This window comes from Lupinus angustifolius, chromosome LG08 (assembly GCF_001865875.1).
Source record: "Lupinus angustifolius cultivar Tanjil chromosome LG08, LupAngTanjil_v1.0, whole genome shotgun sequence".
Taxonomy (NCBI): domain Eukaryota; kingdom Viridiplantae; phylum Streptophyta; class Magnoliopsida; order Fabales; family Fabaceae; genus Lupinus; species Lupinus angustifolius.
Genome location: NC_032016.1, coordinates 17,583,901 through 17,602,726, shown reverse-complemented (window position 1 = coordinate 17,602,726; position 18,826 = coordinate 17,583,901). Strand labels below are relative to the sequence as shown.

The 18,826-nt window shown below is 33.6% G+C and overlaps 1 protein-coding gene across 1 annotated transcript; it reads right to left on the bottom strand.

Moving 5' to 3' along the window:
* LOC109353686 (calcium-dependent protein kinase 20-like) lies at nt 10,389-18,085 on the bottom strand. The gene is made up of 7 exons (XM_019596037.1): nt 16,908-18,085; nt 15,124-15,267; nt 14,881-15,033; nt 13,963-14,078; nt 12,827-12,994; nt 11,214-11,438; nt 10,389-10,795 (listed from the first exon to the last, which is right to left on the bottom strand). The coding sequence occupies exons 1-7, from the start codon at nt 17,878-17,880 to the stop codon at nt 10,721-10,723; spliced, it is 1,854 nt and encodes a 617-aa protein (XP_019451582.1). The 5' UTR covers nt 17,881-18,085; the 3' UTR covers nt 10,389-10,720.

Sequence of the window (18,826 nt, the reverse complement as noted above, 5' to 3'; positions counted from 1 at the left end):
GGGGGAGATTGAAATTTTAAAAAATATTAGAGGAAGGAGGCAAACCTAATACCCAAGGAGGGAATCCTAGTTTTCAAATGGAGTGGCAAATTCAAAAATAGAGGAAGAATGAGAAACTCTCGGGAAAAAAAAAACATTTGATAAGGAGAAAAAGGAGAGACTAAAATAATGATATCATATTCTTCATTTTCCATAAGCACTAAACTGATACTTTTCTTCTCATTTGTTTTATTCTCTTTTTGTTATTATAATGTGTGTAATGTCAAGTACTTGTGTTTGAAAACTAATTTCATTGTTAAACATCTCACATTATTGTGAACCCTAAACCCCAAATTTAATTTTACCCTAACCCCAAATTGATTTCTCATAACCTAACCCCAAATCAATTTTAGCCTAAACCCCCAAATCAATTTTAGCCTAAACTCCCAAATCAATTTTAACCTAAACCCCAAATCAATTTTACCATAAAACCCCAAATCAATTTCAAATTCTAACCCTAAATCCCCAATTTAATTCCCTTTTTTATTTACTTATCTATGTATTGTTTCTTTTTTCTTTTTAGTTCTGTTTTTTTTTTATTTCTTTATGTTTTTATTTTGTTTGTTTTTTATATTGTTTTTGTTGTTATTTGTTTATTTAAAAATGTGTATATATCATGCAATAAAAATGTATATTTGTTAAAATAATATAACGTAAACCACTATATGGTTAGTGCATTGTCGCTTTATCCTGTGTTGTAAATTTCTTTTCAAATAATTTTCAAAAACAATATGAGGTAACCCACTATAGGCCTAGTGTTTTGTCGCGTTACCTAGGGGTGGCAATGTGGGCCGGCCCGGCCCAGCCCGCCTTTGACCCGCGAAAATAAGGGCTGGCTCGGCTCGGCCCTTATTGTAAAAAGGGTTGAAAATGGCAACCCGACCCATATTTTGCAGGGCTGGCAGGCCGACGGGCTGGCCCGTTTTTGTTTTTTTTAAAACACACATTAAAGCTTTTAGACAAAATAAATAATTCAAACAATTCATAAATGTATTTTAAAACAAAAAATCACAAACAAAAGACACAATCTCATAATAACATATTGCATTAGTACAAAACTTATAAATTCTAAACAATAAATCACCATATTCTTAAACTTTTAGATTCCTAGTTACAATAGAGCTTATAACTCCTAAGTTTTAAAAATTGTATAAAAATCAAAATCAAAACTATTATTTTATAAATTCATCATAATAAAGTATATATATTACTCAATTTAATTTGAATTCGACTACATTAATAATATAAATTGAAACCCAATCGAATTCAATTAATTTTCCAAAAGGAATCAAAATCAGTAGTTTTGTTTAAGTTTCCAATTTTCCATTTCAATTAATTAAATGTTTAAGAGTGAAGATAATATATAAGTAGATAATGAAATATTAAATATTCATTTTACAAAGAGGAAGAAGAATTATATGTTTAAGGATTCAAACATAAGTTAAAATTGTAAAAGTTTAATCTTAATTGCAATGAGCAACATGATAGACAAAGATACTTTAATTTTAATGTTGGCTCGACCCTCCATGGCCCGTCTAAAAAACGGGCTTCCAAAACGGGTTGAATACAGGCTTTTGGGCTAAAAGCCCGGCCCGCTAAAAACACCTATTCGAACGGGCTGGCCCATCGGGCCAAGCCCATTTTTCCACCCCTAGCGTTACCTTATAGTGTAATATATCAAAAACAATTTAATCAAACCAAGGAGAGGTAGTGCACTATTAGACTTGTGCTATGTCGCGTTACCTTAAATTGACATTTTCAAAATTAAATTAATGAGAGGTAGTGCACCATGGGACTTGTGACCTGTCATGTTACCTTAAATTGACAATTTCAAAATTAAATTAATTAAATCAATGAGAGGCAATGCACTATGAGACTTGTGCCATGTCGCGTTACCTTAAATTGACAATTTCAAAAATAAGTTAATTAAATCAATGAGAGGTAGTGCTTTATGAGACTTGTGCCCTATTGTGTTACCTTAAATTAACATTTAAAAAAAAGTTAATTAAATAAATGAGAGATAGTGCACTATGGGAGTTTTGGCGTGTCACGATACCTTAAATTGACATTTTCAAAAAATAAATCAATTAAGTCAAGGAGAGGTAGTGCACTATAGAACTTGTGCCCTGTCGCGTTACCTCAAATTGACATTTTCCAAAACAATTTAATTAAGTCATTGAAGGGATAATGCACTATGAGACTCGTGCCTTGTCGCATTATCACATCCTATTATAAAAATAAAAATAAAATAAAAGAATATCGATTAAAAAAATATTTTCTAAAAGAACTACGTAACCTTGATTTCTCTATTGCAGTTAGAGATACATAGGATTATATATTTCCCTGTCAGACACAAAAATAATTTTTTTTCTCTCTTTCTTTTTGTATAATAATTTGAAGATAAAATTAATATTTTGAACGAATATACACACTATTAATCTAAGTACCATTTTTTAACAGGTGATATGAGGTGTGTACCACCTTCCTCATCCGTAATCGACTCCCGAACTCAATTTCTATTTTCAGCAAATCAATCATATTTTCAAAAATTAGTTTTTTATGATTTCCCTTTAAAAAACATCGATGACGATTCCATTACATTTATTTGCACATTTGTCGTTGCGCACACGAAGGTGAGGTAACAATACTAATATAATATGATATTGTAATAATCATAAGATGATTAATATATTTAGTTTACACGTTAACGATTCGTTGTACCTTAAATGAATGGATAAATTATTCGTCGATGAGATTTGAATATGTTAAGTTGTAATGGACTTGACCTGCACCAATATATTATCATATATTTAGCTTATTTTCTTTAGTCTTAATATTAATATCACTATTTTATCCCTTAAAAATTACTATTTTATTTAGTTGTAAAGGACTTGTTCTCTTGCTTTGTCATATGAGGGTGAGTCGGGTTGGGGCCGAACGTGGGGTTTTCGGTTGTGGGTGAATATATCCTGGAATGGAGGTCGTCAGGCCGGATTGTCTAATGTGGTGCTCTTGGGTGGCTTGGTGAAGTTGTATTATATGCATAATTGACTTATAGGCTGTAATAGCCATAGTCTAGGCATGTGCTTGCCGTAGAGTAGATGGTTAGGTGAAGTTGTAGGCGACATGTAGTAGGCGTTGGCTGCGCGTCAGCTGGATGACGGAGGCGTGACTTTTGTATTGACTTGAGGTGGCATCCGGGTGACAGTGAAGTTTCCCTAGCAAGCCTAGTTGATCGTTGGTATGGTGTACCCCGACGACTTAGGACTTTGCCAGGTGCTTGAGCTCAGCATATGTCGAATAGTTCAATCTGGTCAATAGGACTCCGATTAACCGGGATGGAACATGCCTTTAAAAAAGAAACAAACACATCCCTTAAATATCTGGATTTTTACATCATGGGTAAGATGACATAAAGTTGAATATTTTCTAGCTCAATTAGGTAATTATTGAAAATCAGAAGTATATCCGACTTGACATACCCTTTCAAAGATATATGCTCACATTACAATATTTGATGGGGTTAAATAACACTTTTAGTTCTTATAGGGTGAATCACATTTTTAATTCAGTTCTGTTTGTGCAAAAAATTTAAGATGGTTATTCTAATATTAGCAAATAAGTCTAATGTTATAAATCTTTTAACACAATAGATAAAACAAAATGTTATTCTATTGGTGTAACATACCTCATAAGATTCTCAGATAAATGAAAAGGTCAAACACTCGATTCATGAAATCAACACTTGTTGAGTTGGACAACCACATATATAAAAATGGATTAATTCTTAACTCATAAAATGAAGGATTAGTAGTTATATTAAAAAAATCTCAATGCCACGTTTTAAACTTAGTCCTTATGTGACGCATTTTAATTTATTATTATATGTGACAACAATTTTAATTTAGTGGTTATTAATATACATTTATAAAAAACTCCAAAACAAATGTCTAACTGTCAGAGGTTAGGTAACATTTCATATAGTTAATTATGTTTTTTTTATTTGACAATTGGTTAAATTTTTCTTAATTTAAATATATACTTTCGAAAATAATTTAATTAGATACTCTTTTTTATGTACAACGACTATCTTGATGCTATTTAGGATTTACAAATGCAATGAAAGGAGAAAATAATTATGTAGAGACTTATTTGCAAATGTTACATAATCATCTAACAATTAAATACTTATTAGAAGTTCTTTTCAAAACAAATTTGTCAACTAAATTAATAACGTGTTTCACAAATAGGGAACAAACTAAATATAAGTAATACATATATCAACTAAATTAAAAATGTTTATCGCATATGGAAACAAACTAAAAGTTAAAAATCAGATTTAACAGACTTTTTCGTTTACCATATACTATAGGGATGAAGATCTTCTGTCCTTATTGGTGTTTCAATTGATATCTCAAATCAATCAAAATATATTATTTAATTAAAAAATTATAAAAATATAAACTAATATTTTATATTATTTAATGAAATGTTATTATATAGGAATATGATAACAAAGTCTTTTTGAGACACATGATCAGTCACCTAGCATCATTGATAACTCTGTCAAACAATTGGTTACTGACAAATGCTTATTTTCTTGGGTACATTATAAAAAAAACAAACAAAAAAGCTACAAAAAGTTGAATGATCCATTTGTAAGATTTAGATAGCTCTAGTTGGATCTGAGTCCCAAATCTTCAAGTTTTCCGAGGAATTTGACCTAAGTTTAGACATATGGCCAACCAACATATTTCATTCATTCATACCATGTTGTATTTGAATAACCCAATCTTGCCGAATTAGACTGTGTATATAGTTGATAACTTGAATATGATTATTGTTACAAAACTCTATTCCATGTAAGATGATGTGAACGGTCATAAAATGATCACTTTCCAAAACTAAGTTGCGGTGACATGTACTCCAAGCCAAAGTAAGGTGACATTCCATAGCTTTGAGTTATGCAAGAAAATAATATCTAAATCCAAAGTTTGATTTGAATTCACGATCCATCCAGCCTTGTGCTTACGCAACACGCCTCCACCACCAATTGAATTACCACTCAAGTTGTAGCTACCATCTACATTGAACTTGACCCTTCCTTCCTCAAGACTATTCACGAAATATTGAATTCAACAACACACAAAGACTGTCTTGAGTCGTTATACCAATCTCTAAAGTCATGATGAACATTTCGAACGACAAAACTTATATCCCAGTTTCTAGGCCCAAAAAGGGAGTTGTTCACCACCTCCAAACCCACTAGAAACCAACAATAAATAGACCATTATCAGTTCTCATATTCTGAACCAACCATGACATGAACAACTAGTTTTTCCAAAAAGAAAGAATTATGGAATCCTAAGCGCCTCCATAAAATTACCAAATTCTCACAATCTCTAAATGTGGAGTAGATCTTTTACTACATTGTTGCATCATTGTAGACTGGAGTCATTGACAATTATCTTTTAAAATGAAACATACTAGTCGGAAGGGATTCATGAGAAGAAAGTCATCACATAAACTTAACATTTTCAGGGCATGTAATCTCCAAATCCAGCTCCAAGATGTCTAAGGAATACCAAGACACTTGAAGCATGGTTATCCCAGATCCAACAATCATCAAGTTGGGTGACATAAAGGATGGGAATATTAGCAATCATCTCTGAGAATCTTACACCAAGTATTTAAGGCTTAAATCATCTCTGAGAATCAATTCCTTTCCAAGTATTTAAGGCTTAAATCTTACATGATGCAAACAATATGGAACAACCCCTAGGCACTTTTCCTCCAGAATCTTACACCAAAGTTTATCATTGTCTAGGATCAAACCCCAACTTAACTTTCCTAAAGGGGAGACATTTGCAGCACGTGAGTCACAAATCTTAAACCCACTATCATTTTTATGCTTAGTTACTACATCTCACTTAACTAGATTAACATTTCACTTGTTAACGTCACCATCCTAAATAAAATTCCTATTCATCCTGTTTATCTCGTTACATACACCTCGAGAAAGCCATATACTCTGCATGGTATAGGTAGCAATTGAAGTAATAACTTATTTTAACATGCACAACCTTCCCGCTTTGTTCAAAATATTTGAATTCCATGAGGTCATACGACTTTGAATATTTTCTAGAATTGGGTTGAAAGTGGATTTGTCAACCTTCCTTTCCATAAGAGAAAAACCCATGTAGCTTCCAAGATTTGAAACTACACGCATAACACATAGATTCGTCAAATTGGATCTCCCCCTAATAGTAACATTATTGGAACACATGAATTCTGATTTCTCTACATTCACTTTCATACCTGAAGCTTTTCAACACTCATCAAGTGTGTCACAAAGAAATTTAACATGTGACTTGGAGGCTTTGCAAAAGAGTAGCACATCATTAACAAACAATAAGTGAGAGATAGGAGGGTCATCTCTAGAAAGTTGCAGTGGATGCCACACTTCAAGATCCACCTTACGTTGTATTAGCATAGACAATTTTTCCATACATAGCGTAAACATAGAGGGAGATTTTGGATCACCTTGCCTAAGACCTTTCATTGGCATAAAACCGTCCAACCGTGAGCCATTCCAAAGTATGGACGTACCATCTGATCACACACACCACTTTATAAGACTCATAATTATAGCTGGGAAACCATAGTCAGTAAAGTTTGTTCCAGGAAAGCTCAATTAGTTATGTTATAAGCTTTCTCCAGATCTTCCTTAAAGGCCAAAACACCCTTCTTCATCTTTGTCTTTTGGATATAATGCATAGCTTCTTACGCTATGATGACATTATCTATAGTGCCTCTTCTAGAGATGAAGCTACTTTGTAACATGTCAATAAAATCATGAAGAAAATGCCTCAATCTGCTTACCAACACTTTTGTGATTAGCTTGTAGACGACATTACACACACTAATTAGTCTAAGCTCTTTCAGACAAGTAAGTTGGTTGACTATTGGAATGAGGACAATTGAGGTCTCCATGAGGCTATCATCGGAAAATCCATAAAAAACATCAAGTACTACCTTTCTAATGCTTTAAAGGACTCCATTTCCGTAACTACCTTAGTAACTTCATCCATATTAATCGGCAAAGTCATCCCAAAGCTCCATCCCGAGACAAAATATGAGGGGACATATTACACTTTCCAAGCTCAATTTGACTACTACCACATAAAAGATTCTCCAAATACTCTTTACCTTCCTCTTTAAGATGAGTCAGATTTGTATGTCACATACCATTATCAAGAAAAAGGCCATGAATTTTATTCCACTTCATTCTCACAATAGTTTGAGTATGGACGAATTTTGAACTTCAATTTCCATATTTCATCCATTGCTCCCTAGATTTCTGAAAAAAATTATCTTCTCTTGACACAGGATTGTGCTTATTCCCGCCTCAATTGAACCTCAAGATCATGATCATGGACAACTTCCAATTTTCGCTAGAGTACACCTCTAATCCCCACTTCTATGCTTACAAATCCCATCAACTACATCCCTATCTGCATTGGAGCAGACATGATTAGAAATGAGCATGGAAAGATCAGACCGCTTGGAATCTAAAAGGTTTATGCAAGACATCCTCCTCCACCACCACAACAAAAAAGGAGGGGACAATGATCCGAGCCAAGAGAATACTAAAGTCCTATAATTCAATCATAAGAACTATTAATAAATAAAACAAAACAAAAAACATATTATATTTGGAACACATCTTTTATCCTATAATTTATTAATTATGCCACTCTACGTGCCATAAACTATAATTGGTCAAAGAAATACTTAATATTTAAATTTAAATTTAAATATATTTTTTTCCAACCAATCACAATCTCATGAAACATATAATGACATTTATTGTAGTATATCAGATGTGCACCTTTATGTTTCCATTATTGTATCACTGGACTCATGTTGATCCCTGTGGTCCTGGGACGTGCGATTGGTCTTTGTCCGGAACTATAAAAGTGATATTCGTTGTGACATTTAGAAGGCCATCCTCTCACAAAGCATGTTCACTATTATGGATCAAGTTCTCACTGAGCAATAAATTCCCTTGTTGCATGTCATGGACTCCAACATAATCCAACAAATTGCCACCTGCATGTATTGATGACTCACTAGCTTTATCGCATAATAGAGATTCTCTATCTCAAAAAGATTATGTTTCATATCTTTAGTTAATCAAATTTTATCAAATAATATAAAATTTATAGTTTTTAATTTTAAGAATTTTCTTTTTATTTAAGTGGCACATTTCTTAATTGGACAGGATAGGAAATGAGTACACCTACTTAGAGTTCTTTATCACAGATGTTGGTAGAAGCTACCACGTTACTTTCCTCGCATGAAATGCCCTTCTCCAAGTTTAAGGGTTTGTTTGGAAGTTGGATCTTGGAGAGAATGAAAAGAGAAGGCTTGAGAGTTATCTTACAAGTGTATTTCAAGGCTCCCAAGCTTTCCCTTCTCTTCCTTTCCACTCTAAAATCATACTCCCAAACTAACTCTTAGTGGTTAACTTTTGTGAAAGTATGTACTTATTTTTTTTGGGTACAAAAGTATGTACTTATTTTTTTGGGTACAAAAGTATGTACTTATTTACTAACAAGTAGAAATGTGTAGAACGATTTAATTTATTTACAACGGAATAATTTAAAAAAATACATATATATAAGAACCAAAACTATTGTTTAACCTATTTTGTGGAGATTATTTACAAATACATAAAAAGAATCCAACCAAAATGTAATCGTATGTATATGTTTGTATTAGTAACATTTAATCTAATCTTAGTTAAAGACTGGTGCTAATTCACTCAAGATTAAAATTGTAAACAACCAAAAAAGGAAAAAGTACTTTCTAATTTTTAGTGTAAAATACCTAACTTTTGTCTAAGAAAAAATGATAGAAGAGCAGAATGGTTTATGAAACCTTCGACATATAAAGCAAGGGACCAGTTTTTTTATTTATGCACCAACCATTGAAGACTAATCCCCTCTAAAACATATAAATCATTTTAGTTAGTTTAATCAATATAGTGAGAGATTAAACCTCTAATAAGTAATATCACACTTAAGGAATTGAGTAATTTGCCCGCAGTGTTTAGGAGACTCATTTATCTTTCTGCATGTAAACTGTATAGTGCATCGATGCAACTTTAAAAAATAATACTTTGAATAAATTGGCCAACTTTCTTTCATAAATTGGTGTTTTAAGTTATGCTTGGGGTCTCGATTAAGTTGTGGTTATGATAATCGCACGAAATTGTAGTAGTAGTTATGGTCGCTATTCATTTTAGAAAATCCCGAAAACACAATATCTGCAATTGTGACAAGTGATATTGATCAAATTTTGGCAGAAATAATTTAGTTTTATTTTTCAATAAAAAAATTTAAAACAAAGAAAAAAATATCCAATACATATTTCAGTATTGAACTCTCTACTACTAGAAATGAGTTGAAATAATTATGTTCATTGCATCTTACATTCTTGGCTCTTGGCATCATTGTTGCACAAATGACTCATATTCATGTGAAATAAACATTTTCTCAACAAAAGAGCAATACAAGTTATGAATTTGGGATGATATAAAATGGTTAGGATAAAATGATATATATTTGTATTATATAAAACCTAAGTGATCAACGACAACCACAAATACAAATCTTTATTCTCTAATAAATAGTGTAACCGCTTTACACTTCTGTGGATGTAGTCACAAATTGATCGTACATCATTAACAAATTGCTTGTGCTATTATATTTTTTCCTATTCTCTTTTAATATTCACTTGTTCCCTACCATTAGAAAAAGGAAAGTAAAAGAACAAAAAAGTACTTCTAGAGGGTATACACTGGAAATGAAACAGCTTCAACAAAAAAGGTACAGATGATTTGGCTCTAGTAGGAACAAGGTACATGAGTTGATACAGCATGAGCACATGGTTTGAGACTGACAGACAAAGTAGCAAGGCATGCATGATATGATATGAACAATTTGGATTGCATAAATGCGCGTCCTTCAACACTGCTTTTGGATACACTATTTAATTTTTACGTTGTACTCTACAATTACAATTGTGGCCACAATATTACACTTTCAAGAGTTTCCACAACAACATTGTCACCGCAATTTCGACCGTATAAGCTGCATTTTATAATAAGTTTAATTGCGATAAACACAATATAACCTTAATCGAAATTTAAAACAATGGTTATACCATCCATTTGTCCTAAAAGGGTAACAAATTCAAAGAGAGATCTCTATTACATTGGATTATATTCAATAACAAAACTGATTTTTTTGTACTATTAAGGGTATAATATTCCCTCATCTTTCTGGGTAAGGAACTAATCCCTTTCAGGGTTGTAGCTGCCCCTCCCAACAAGTTCGCTCCCAGGAATCAAACTCTCGACTTTAGAGATCCAATGCGATCTTACACCACTAGACCAATGCCTTGTTGGTACAAAAAAACTGATTTGTAAATATGTAAACACTATGACTAGCAGGCCATTCATGCTTCCTCTCCCTTGACTTCAAACAATTTGTAAGAGCATGTACATATAGAATCTGGCCACTAGAAAACAAAATGCTAGCTGAAAGTTATCTATCAGATCCTCATCTGGCATGACTAAGAGTTTTCTAAGGCTTGAAGAAATCTACAATTTTGCTCAAGCTATTTGTAGTTTGCGAAAACCAGTGTCTTGCATCATTGCAGCAAACTCACTGTAATCAATGCGTCCATCCTGAAAAGAGTGCAAAATATAAGCCAAAAAAGGAAAACAAGAATATAAAATGTACCTATCCATGTTTGTTATGGGAAGTCAAATTGCAGATAACATCATGTGATGCGGCCATAATATTACGGTTGCGATGTCCACAATGCCCGCATCATACCGCAATTGCGGTATAACACCGAATCACAATAATGCATCAACATTGGGCCGTAGTACAACCGTATTGAATTTCGGCCGCATGATGCTACATTGGATCACATCAAGTTCAAAAATGTCTTTTCATCACAAAATAATTCACACTGCAACGGTCATAATCCGCATCACAATGACCGCAATATTACAACCGCAGTAACCATAATTACAACAATAACCGCAATTTAAAACAATGAGATGAAACATAGTAAACCAGTGGAATGCTATATATTACATTATCTTGGTCAACTTCAGGTATTATATCATCTAAGTGATCATCTTTTAGGCCAAACTGTTCACATGCTTGTTGAAGCTCATCCTTTGTGATGTATCCACTCCCGTCTTTGTCAAAATAGGAGAAGGCTGCAAATAAATGATCCTCCTTCTGGACCTTGTTTAGATGAATCATAGCTGCTATGAATTCACCATAGTCTATGGTACCACTGTTATCCACATCTGCCTGAATTTAACATAACAAGGAGATTGTAAAATGAAATAAAGAATAGAATCAAACATTCTGTTCAACACAACATTGCATAAGTAGGGTAAGGCCAATTCACCTATGTAAAGGAGCAAAAGAAAGGGAATACATGTTATTTTATAGAAGAGTTACAAGTTTTAGTGATTCTATTTGAAGTACAATGGTTTCATATGAATAATAAATATTGGCTACCCTAAAAGTTTGTTCGAGAGTTGAATTTTGGAAGAAAAAACAATTCAAAAAAGGGAATATTTTGGAGGCTTTTAAGTGTATTTCATGGTTCTCAAGTCTTCCTATTTCCTCTATTTCCCTCTAAAAAGGAACTCCCAAACAACCCACCGGGGTTTCCCCTTCATAAAAGGCTCCCACTTTCACACTACAGAAATATTACCTTTGTTCTCAAACTCAGAGCTAGCTTTTTTTTTTTTGTATAATCAAGGGTTCCCCCTCATCCAATGGGTAAGGAACTAGTCATTTTTGGTGTGTGTGGCTGTTCCTCCCAACAAGTAATACTCACATGTATCGAACCTTCGACCTTTTGGCTTATCTGGAGATCCAGTGGGGCTTTACACCACTAGAACTGAAATCTTGTCAAATTAACTAGCTCATTGATAACATCGGTAAAAGAATGCACAAAAGAAGAAGAAGATCCGAACAAAATCGATCCGGAATCAATTGAATTCCGGATACTAATACCTCTTTATTGATTTAAAGATTGAAGACTATGAATAACCCTAATTGATTCCCTCAATCAATTACACATTACAAGGTTGATTCTCTGAATCAATTTCCCTTCCTACACAATACTCAAAAACTACTCACACTAACCCCCTCACTCCTATTTATATATTTATGATTTCCCTCCTAACCCCTACGGCAGTCACTGAACTGCTCTGAGGCTTATTCACACGCTGCCACATGGACTAGAGGCTGCCACGTGGCCTCCTCTGATACACCCTAGTGATGGGTGGTCTCTCCCGCACCCTATCAATCATTGAATTGGATGTGTTTAGTATCGAGATACTGATAATTGAAATATGATATAAAGAATCTTATAAGCCTCGAGACTCTGACTTATAAGACACAAGTCACTTCAATTGAATTTTGAAATTGAGGCTTATAAGTCGGGTGCTTTTTTAAAAACTGTCTCTAACCAAACAATGCTATTGGCTTATTTTTTTGGGTGAAATAAGCTTGTTGAATAACTTATAAGCATCTAGGGACATTTCCAAAAACACATTCATTCTCTTAAGCATATATCATTTTATTCTTCTATTCAGAGTCTTCACATAGTTACAAATCCTTTAGTAGAAAGAAACATGCCATCATAGTTAATCTGCCAATTCGGCTAGCATAGAAGCACTTACTGCTTGCATTAACCAATCGATTTCTGAATCCTTAAGAATGGAGCCTACTCTCTCCAAACCATTTTTCAGTTCCTCAAGAGTGATTTGTCCACTATTATCTGTGTCTATCATCTTGAACATTTCTTTTAGTCCTCCAATTTCCTCTTCAGAAAGACTTTCAGCAATTACCTGCCAAGGGGACCATACAGTAAGTCATACCACAATAAAAAGGATAAGCTAATATGATATTGAACATAAACTCTTGCACTATCGAGGACTCTCTAACCACTAGGGAATTCTATTGTTACCAGATATGGGAAGAGTGAAGAGCTACAACTGAGACACCACGTCTTAAACCAACAATGGTTTCATGTTCCTTTCCACTTATAATTTCTCCACTCCCCTTCATATTTAATGTGAGACTTCACACTTGAATATACTCAACATAAACAACATAAGAATTTCCATGACATGAGAACATTTAAATAAGCCACATTATAACAAACAAGCTAAGGAAAAAACTAAAATTACATCCTAATGTTGCAGCAGAGATAAAATGGTATGAAGTACGAACAATTTGTTAGTGCCATTTCTTGCACAGACAAGGTCACACAACATTCTTTGTTAGCAAAATTTTCAATATTATCAACCATACAAGTATTTTTTCTGGTATATTCTTCAAATTCCTTAACCAATTAGGAAATATTGATCCATTTATAGAGAGTTCAACACAACCATGTATAGAAAATTAAATTTCATAACCAAGATGTTGCGTTCAGCGCAAGTAAGCTAACTTACTAATTTCTTGATTTATTATTCGTTACAAAAGAAATATATTTAGAGTAAATACTTATTTTCGTCAATTATGTTTTCGATTTTACTAGTTCAGTTCCTCAAAAATTGAAAAACCCAAAATGGTCTCCAAATTTTAAATGCGGGTCAAATTAGTTCATTCAAGTATTGTAAAACATGCATTTTTTGGTTTTTCAAATTTATGAGGAGCCAAACTGCTAAGGTGAAGAACCATGAAGGAATAAAATGAGTAATTACTATTGAAAACATCACAACAAACAACAAACCTAGATTATCTATAAGGTCGCAATCTAAGAATTGTGACAAACAATACTTGTAAATCGAAATAAATGGTGGGCACTCACTCGAATGGCTATTTTTTTGAGCTTATTCATTGCAGAGAATTGCTTCAAACGAGATAAGACAGCAGAATCAAGTGGTTTATCCGGAGCAGCACCTCCAATCTTAACCCAGGGGTGGCCTGCACATAATGGAACTTAGCTTAATATATAATTGTATATTGGAAATTGAAGAAGATTAATATGTTTCAAGTTTTGTTCTAGACAAAAAAATGTATGTACTGAGCACCATTCATATTCAGTAATCAACTATTATGTATAAATCTTTAAACTAACACACTCAAGAAAAAGATGGATAAAATAGATCAGGATGCTTCTCTTAATGCTCATTGAAACCTTATGTCTCATTAAATTTTGGACGGGAAGAAAGGGAAAATTAAGATTTCAGAGCTATGAAATACATGACTCTCAAACATTCCCCATTCCTCATTCCCTTCACTTCCCTACAAAACCCAACTCACAAACATATTTAATGAAACGGGTGCTGAATTCAAAATATTATCTTGTAACATACTTCAATCCAATTATAAAAGAGGGTATTCCAAGACACAAAAGATGATTGTTGATTAATGAATAAAATCTCACTAACTCAAGTAAAAATAGTAATAAAAACTATCTGTCTCAATGTCTGTTACATTTAAAATGAAAAGTGGTCTAAAATCATAAATAGCAGTTGCCAAAAAGAAATTCACCAAATGTGAAATGGTAACATTGTACCATTCCATCTGAAATATCAAATGACAATACATTATAGACAGTATGTTAATGCATCACAAGTGTTTTAGCTTTATAGAAGTAATTAGTACATGAACATGAACAAAATTGTTGAAATTTTTTATCCCTACATAACAGGACTATCTATTAAATGTGACAACTTTTCGAAGATGAATTTTAACGTAGCATCGACAATATATGCATACTCACAAAGAACTTCGTGTGCGGTCATCCGCTTCTTCGGGTCCCTTATAAGCATTCGGCGCACAAGATCCTTTCCACTATCAGAAATGTGAGGCCATGGTTCAGAAACAAAGTCAAGATCTCCTTTCAAAACTTGCTCAAATATTCCTTGTTCGGTTTCTAATCCAAAAAAACAGAACACATCAAGAACTTACTTGTGAGTATTACACATCACAAACACAATTACATCAAGTTGCATAACATTCTTACCATCCCAAAATGGAGGAACACCACTGAGTAAAATATAAATGATAACTCCAGCACTCCAAACATCACATTCTGGACCATATTGCTTCCTCAAAACTTCAGGGGCAACATAGTATGGGCTCCCAACCACATCAGTAAATGTTTCACCTAAAATAATGAATATTTTTGGCAATCTGAGATAGAGTGAATAATAGTAAATATAACAACTGCATACAACAACTGCCACCGCCGCAACTATATTGCGGTTTCAAGAGTCTCCGCAACAGTATTGCTATCGCAAAAACAGGAAAAAGCAAGGTGTACTGTTCAATACAGTTAAGAAAAATAGCCCACTCTCTAGTAAGTCAGGAGAATGTATCTTTGATATCGGATAACAGGATGTCTAATCTGTATCTTATGCAACTCAAATATACTCACCCTACAACCCTTCTTTACACATGCATATTGTTCGGACCATATCACATGATGCGATCGCAATATTATAGTTGCGGTGACTGCGGTATCCACATCACATGATGCAATCACAATATTTTAGTTGCATGATTGCAGTAATCACATCACAATGTAATTGCTTGTGACACCGAATCACAATAATGTGGCTGCATCAAGTCGCATCGAACTGCACTTGGGTTGCATCAGACCACATTGAAAATATTTTTTAATCATAACAAAATTCACACTGCAATGGTCACAATCTGTATTACAATGGCCACAATAACCACAACCACGACTGCAATCATGACCACAACCATTTAGATCACATGGTGAGCTAGTTATCCATTCTCTCTCTCACTGTGCAATTCTATAACAAGAACCTGATGCTAACTCTTTTGTTAACATTTTGTCTATTTTAAATTTCTGACGTTATCTGTTATCTCAAGGTTAACTTCTCTAAAAGTCAATCTTTATATGTTTCTCCAAAAGCACAAACCATTGACTACTGTCTCCTAATATGTTCACAAATTCCAACAGTTCATAATGTGTGGTCTAGATTCCAAAAGACAATGCAAACAAATTCTCTTCACTTTTATTAAAATAAATTAGCCATGATGATGGATGAAATCAGTTAACAGAAAAATACTTACCAATTAAGAAGCATTTCCCATGAAGAGTGACTTAATTTAATATAGTAATTTTGGAAAAGGAAAGTAAAAGTGGTTACAAGGCAATAGTGAGGAAAAAATGGAAAGGTTTACATAATGTTGTAATGCATTGATTAGTTTTGTTCTTTCGGTTATTTTTACAATTAAAATTTAAACCCAACAATACTCAACTCACATTTGCATAGAGTATGTCCATTCCACCTTGAAATACAAGATATCTCATTATTCATCCATACTCACATTAGTCTATGGTGTCTATACTAGTGTCACAATTTAGATGTTAATTTTCTGTCCCAAATATAACATAATGTTTCTGCTAGAACTTATTGAGGTGGAAAATCTAGCTGAAGAGTTCCTAAAAAGTCATCCAAAGGACAATAATTATGTCAATAGAGAGTAGGGATTGCTTTTTTACTAGAGAGGACAGTCTTCATTTTACTCTTAATTTTAATGACAAAAATGTCATTACAAATATAATTTGAATGATATAAGTGTCATTACATCTTATTTTTTGCTTTGTTTTTCATAGCATTTTCCTCCCTAGTACTTGAGAGGAGTATATTTCTTTAATAATGGAGTGCTACCCTTTGTGTACACAACTTCACATTTACCTTCTATGTCACTTTTGATCATAATCATCATAACAGAATCTTAACGCTAAGGATATGCAAACTATTGACATACCTGGTCTAAAGAACACCGAAAGACCGAAATCGATCGTCTTAAGAGGCGATTCTTCTTCATGATTGATGAAGAGGAAATTCTCTGGCTTCAAATCCCTATGCATAACACCTAAAGAATGACAAGCCTCAACAACACTAACAATCAACCTAGCAAGTTCAGCAGCTTTTTTCTCAGTATAATGTCCTCTTTGTATGATCCTATCAAAGAGTTCTCCACCAGCACATAGTTCCATTACAACATGAACAGCCACAACGTCTTCATAAGCATCAATTATTTGTATTACATTTGGATGGCCAGCCATGTGGTGCATTATCTGAATCTCCCTTCTAACATCTTCAACATCTTCTTGTGTTGTTAATTTTCTTTTAGGAATTGATTTGCATGCAAACTCTTTATTAGTTCCTTTTTCAACACAAAAATATGTTGTGCCAAATTGACCTTGCCCTAACTTCTTACCTAAGCTATAAACATCTTTTAAGTTCCCAGTTTTTCTACCCAATACTGACTCTACTTGAAGCCCTATACTTGAAACCCTCTTAACATGAGTAGGTTTTTTAGCTTTACCATCACCGTTATTACCACCACCACCAGCCCCACCGGGGCCAGCACCGATATTAACCGGTGCCAGTTCATTATTTATTACTAGGTTAACTGGCTTTTCGGGTTGAACTGACACCGGTTTTGTCTCCCCCGCTGCGGCTATTTTGACCGGTTCAGGCGGTGTGCTCTGAACCGGCATGGGAGGATCATTATGGCCTTTTGAATTGTCGGAATCTTCGTTGATACTTGAATCGTTTGAGGAATCATGGGGTGGCGATGCTGTGCATTTGTTCTTGTTGTTGTCAGTGGCTGCTGCGTTGTCCGGTGGCGGAAGCCTGGCCTCCGGTGGCCGGGTTCGCCAAAGAGCCGCTGAGACGTTTTGCATGAACCCATTCCCACCAAGGGAGTTTGGCCCCACGCAGTTATTGCCCATCAAAATTTTGATAATATCTTTCACCACCACCGCGTTGTTGTTCTCCACTCTCTCAACGACGCCATTAACAGTGATTCTAGAGAGGTCAAAGAAATAAACCCTTTTTACGTTTGCATGCAACGTGAAAAAATCCAAAATCCAGGATCTCCCAAAAACAACCGTGGATAATATTGAAATGGGATTTGAGAAAATGAAGGAAAAAACAAAAAACAAAATTTGAGGTTATTGAAATCAGAATTCAATGTTTGGGTGCAATGGAATTGAACGTGTAAGAGAGTAGGGTTTGTTTTTGTAAGGGAGAAATTGATGGATGTGATAAATAACTAATGAAGAATCTTGTGTGGTGAAAAATGCATGTTAATATTGTCACAATTTTATTACAATACTGTTTACATAATATATAAAGACATAATGCCATAAATCAACAAAATTGTTCTTATCACTGTATTAATATAAACAAACAAATAACTATTGTATAAAGTTTAAAAAAATTATTATATCAAAGACCACAACAAAATTAGGGTCATGACAATAGGTAATGACACTATATTTATAACAAGATTTTTTCATTAAAAAAGAAACAATTTGATATATTGAAAGAGAACATTTATTTCTTCATTGATTGTGATTATATTGTATATGAGAAGAAAAAAAATCTAACAACTTAATTATATTTATCAAAAGAAGTATCGTCTCTATGGTGTAAATATTTTACATATGTATGAAATATATTACTTGGTGAACACAACTTTGTTTGGGCATATTCCTAATAAGCCAATTAATGTGGTCTGGTTCGGATGAGTTTGTTCCTAGAGTTGGATCGAAAAACTAAATTGGATCGGTCGGTTTTTAAAAAATCAATCCAACCATATTCAGTTTTTATAGATTCTGTTTATTTTAGACTGATTTTCAATTTTATTTTTGGACTCGTCTGTAATTAACACTC

Excerpts from the sequence above, each read along its gene's own strand:
- LOC109353686 (XM_019596037.1), bottom strand. The coding sequence starts at position 17,880 with ATGGGCAATAACTGCGTGGGGCCAAACTCCCTTGGTGGGAATGGGTTC. Across the intron at positions 15,034-15,123 it reads TGTTCCTCCATTTTGGGATG|AAACCGAACAAGGAATATTT; the intron begins GTAAGAATGTTA and ends TTTTTGGATTAG. Across the intron at positions 12,995-13,962 it reads TCAAAAAAATAGCCATTCGA|GTAATTGCTGAAAGTCTTTC; the intron begins GTGAGTGCCCAC and ends TCCCCTTGGCAG.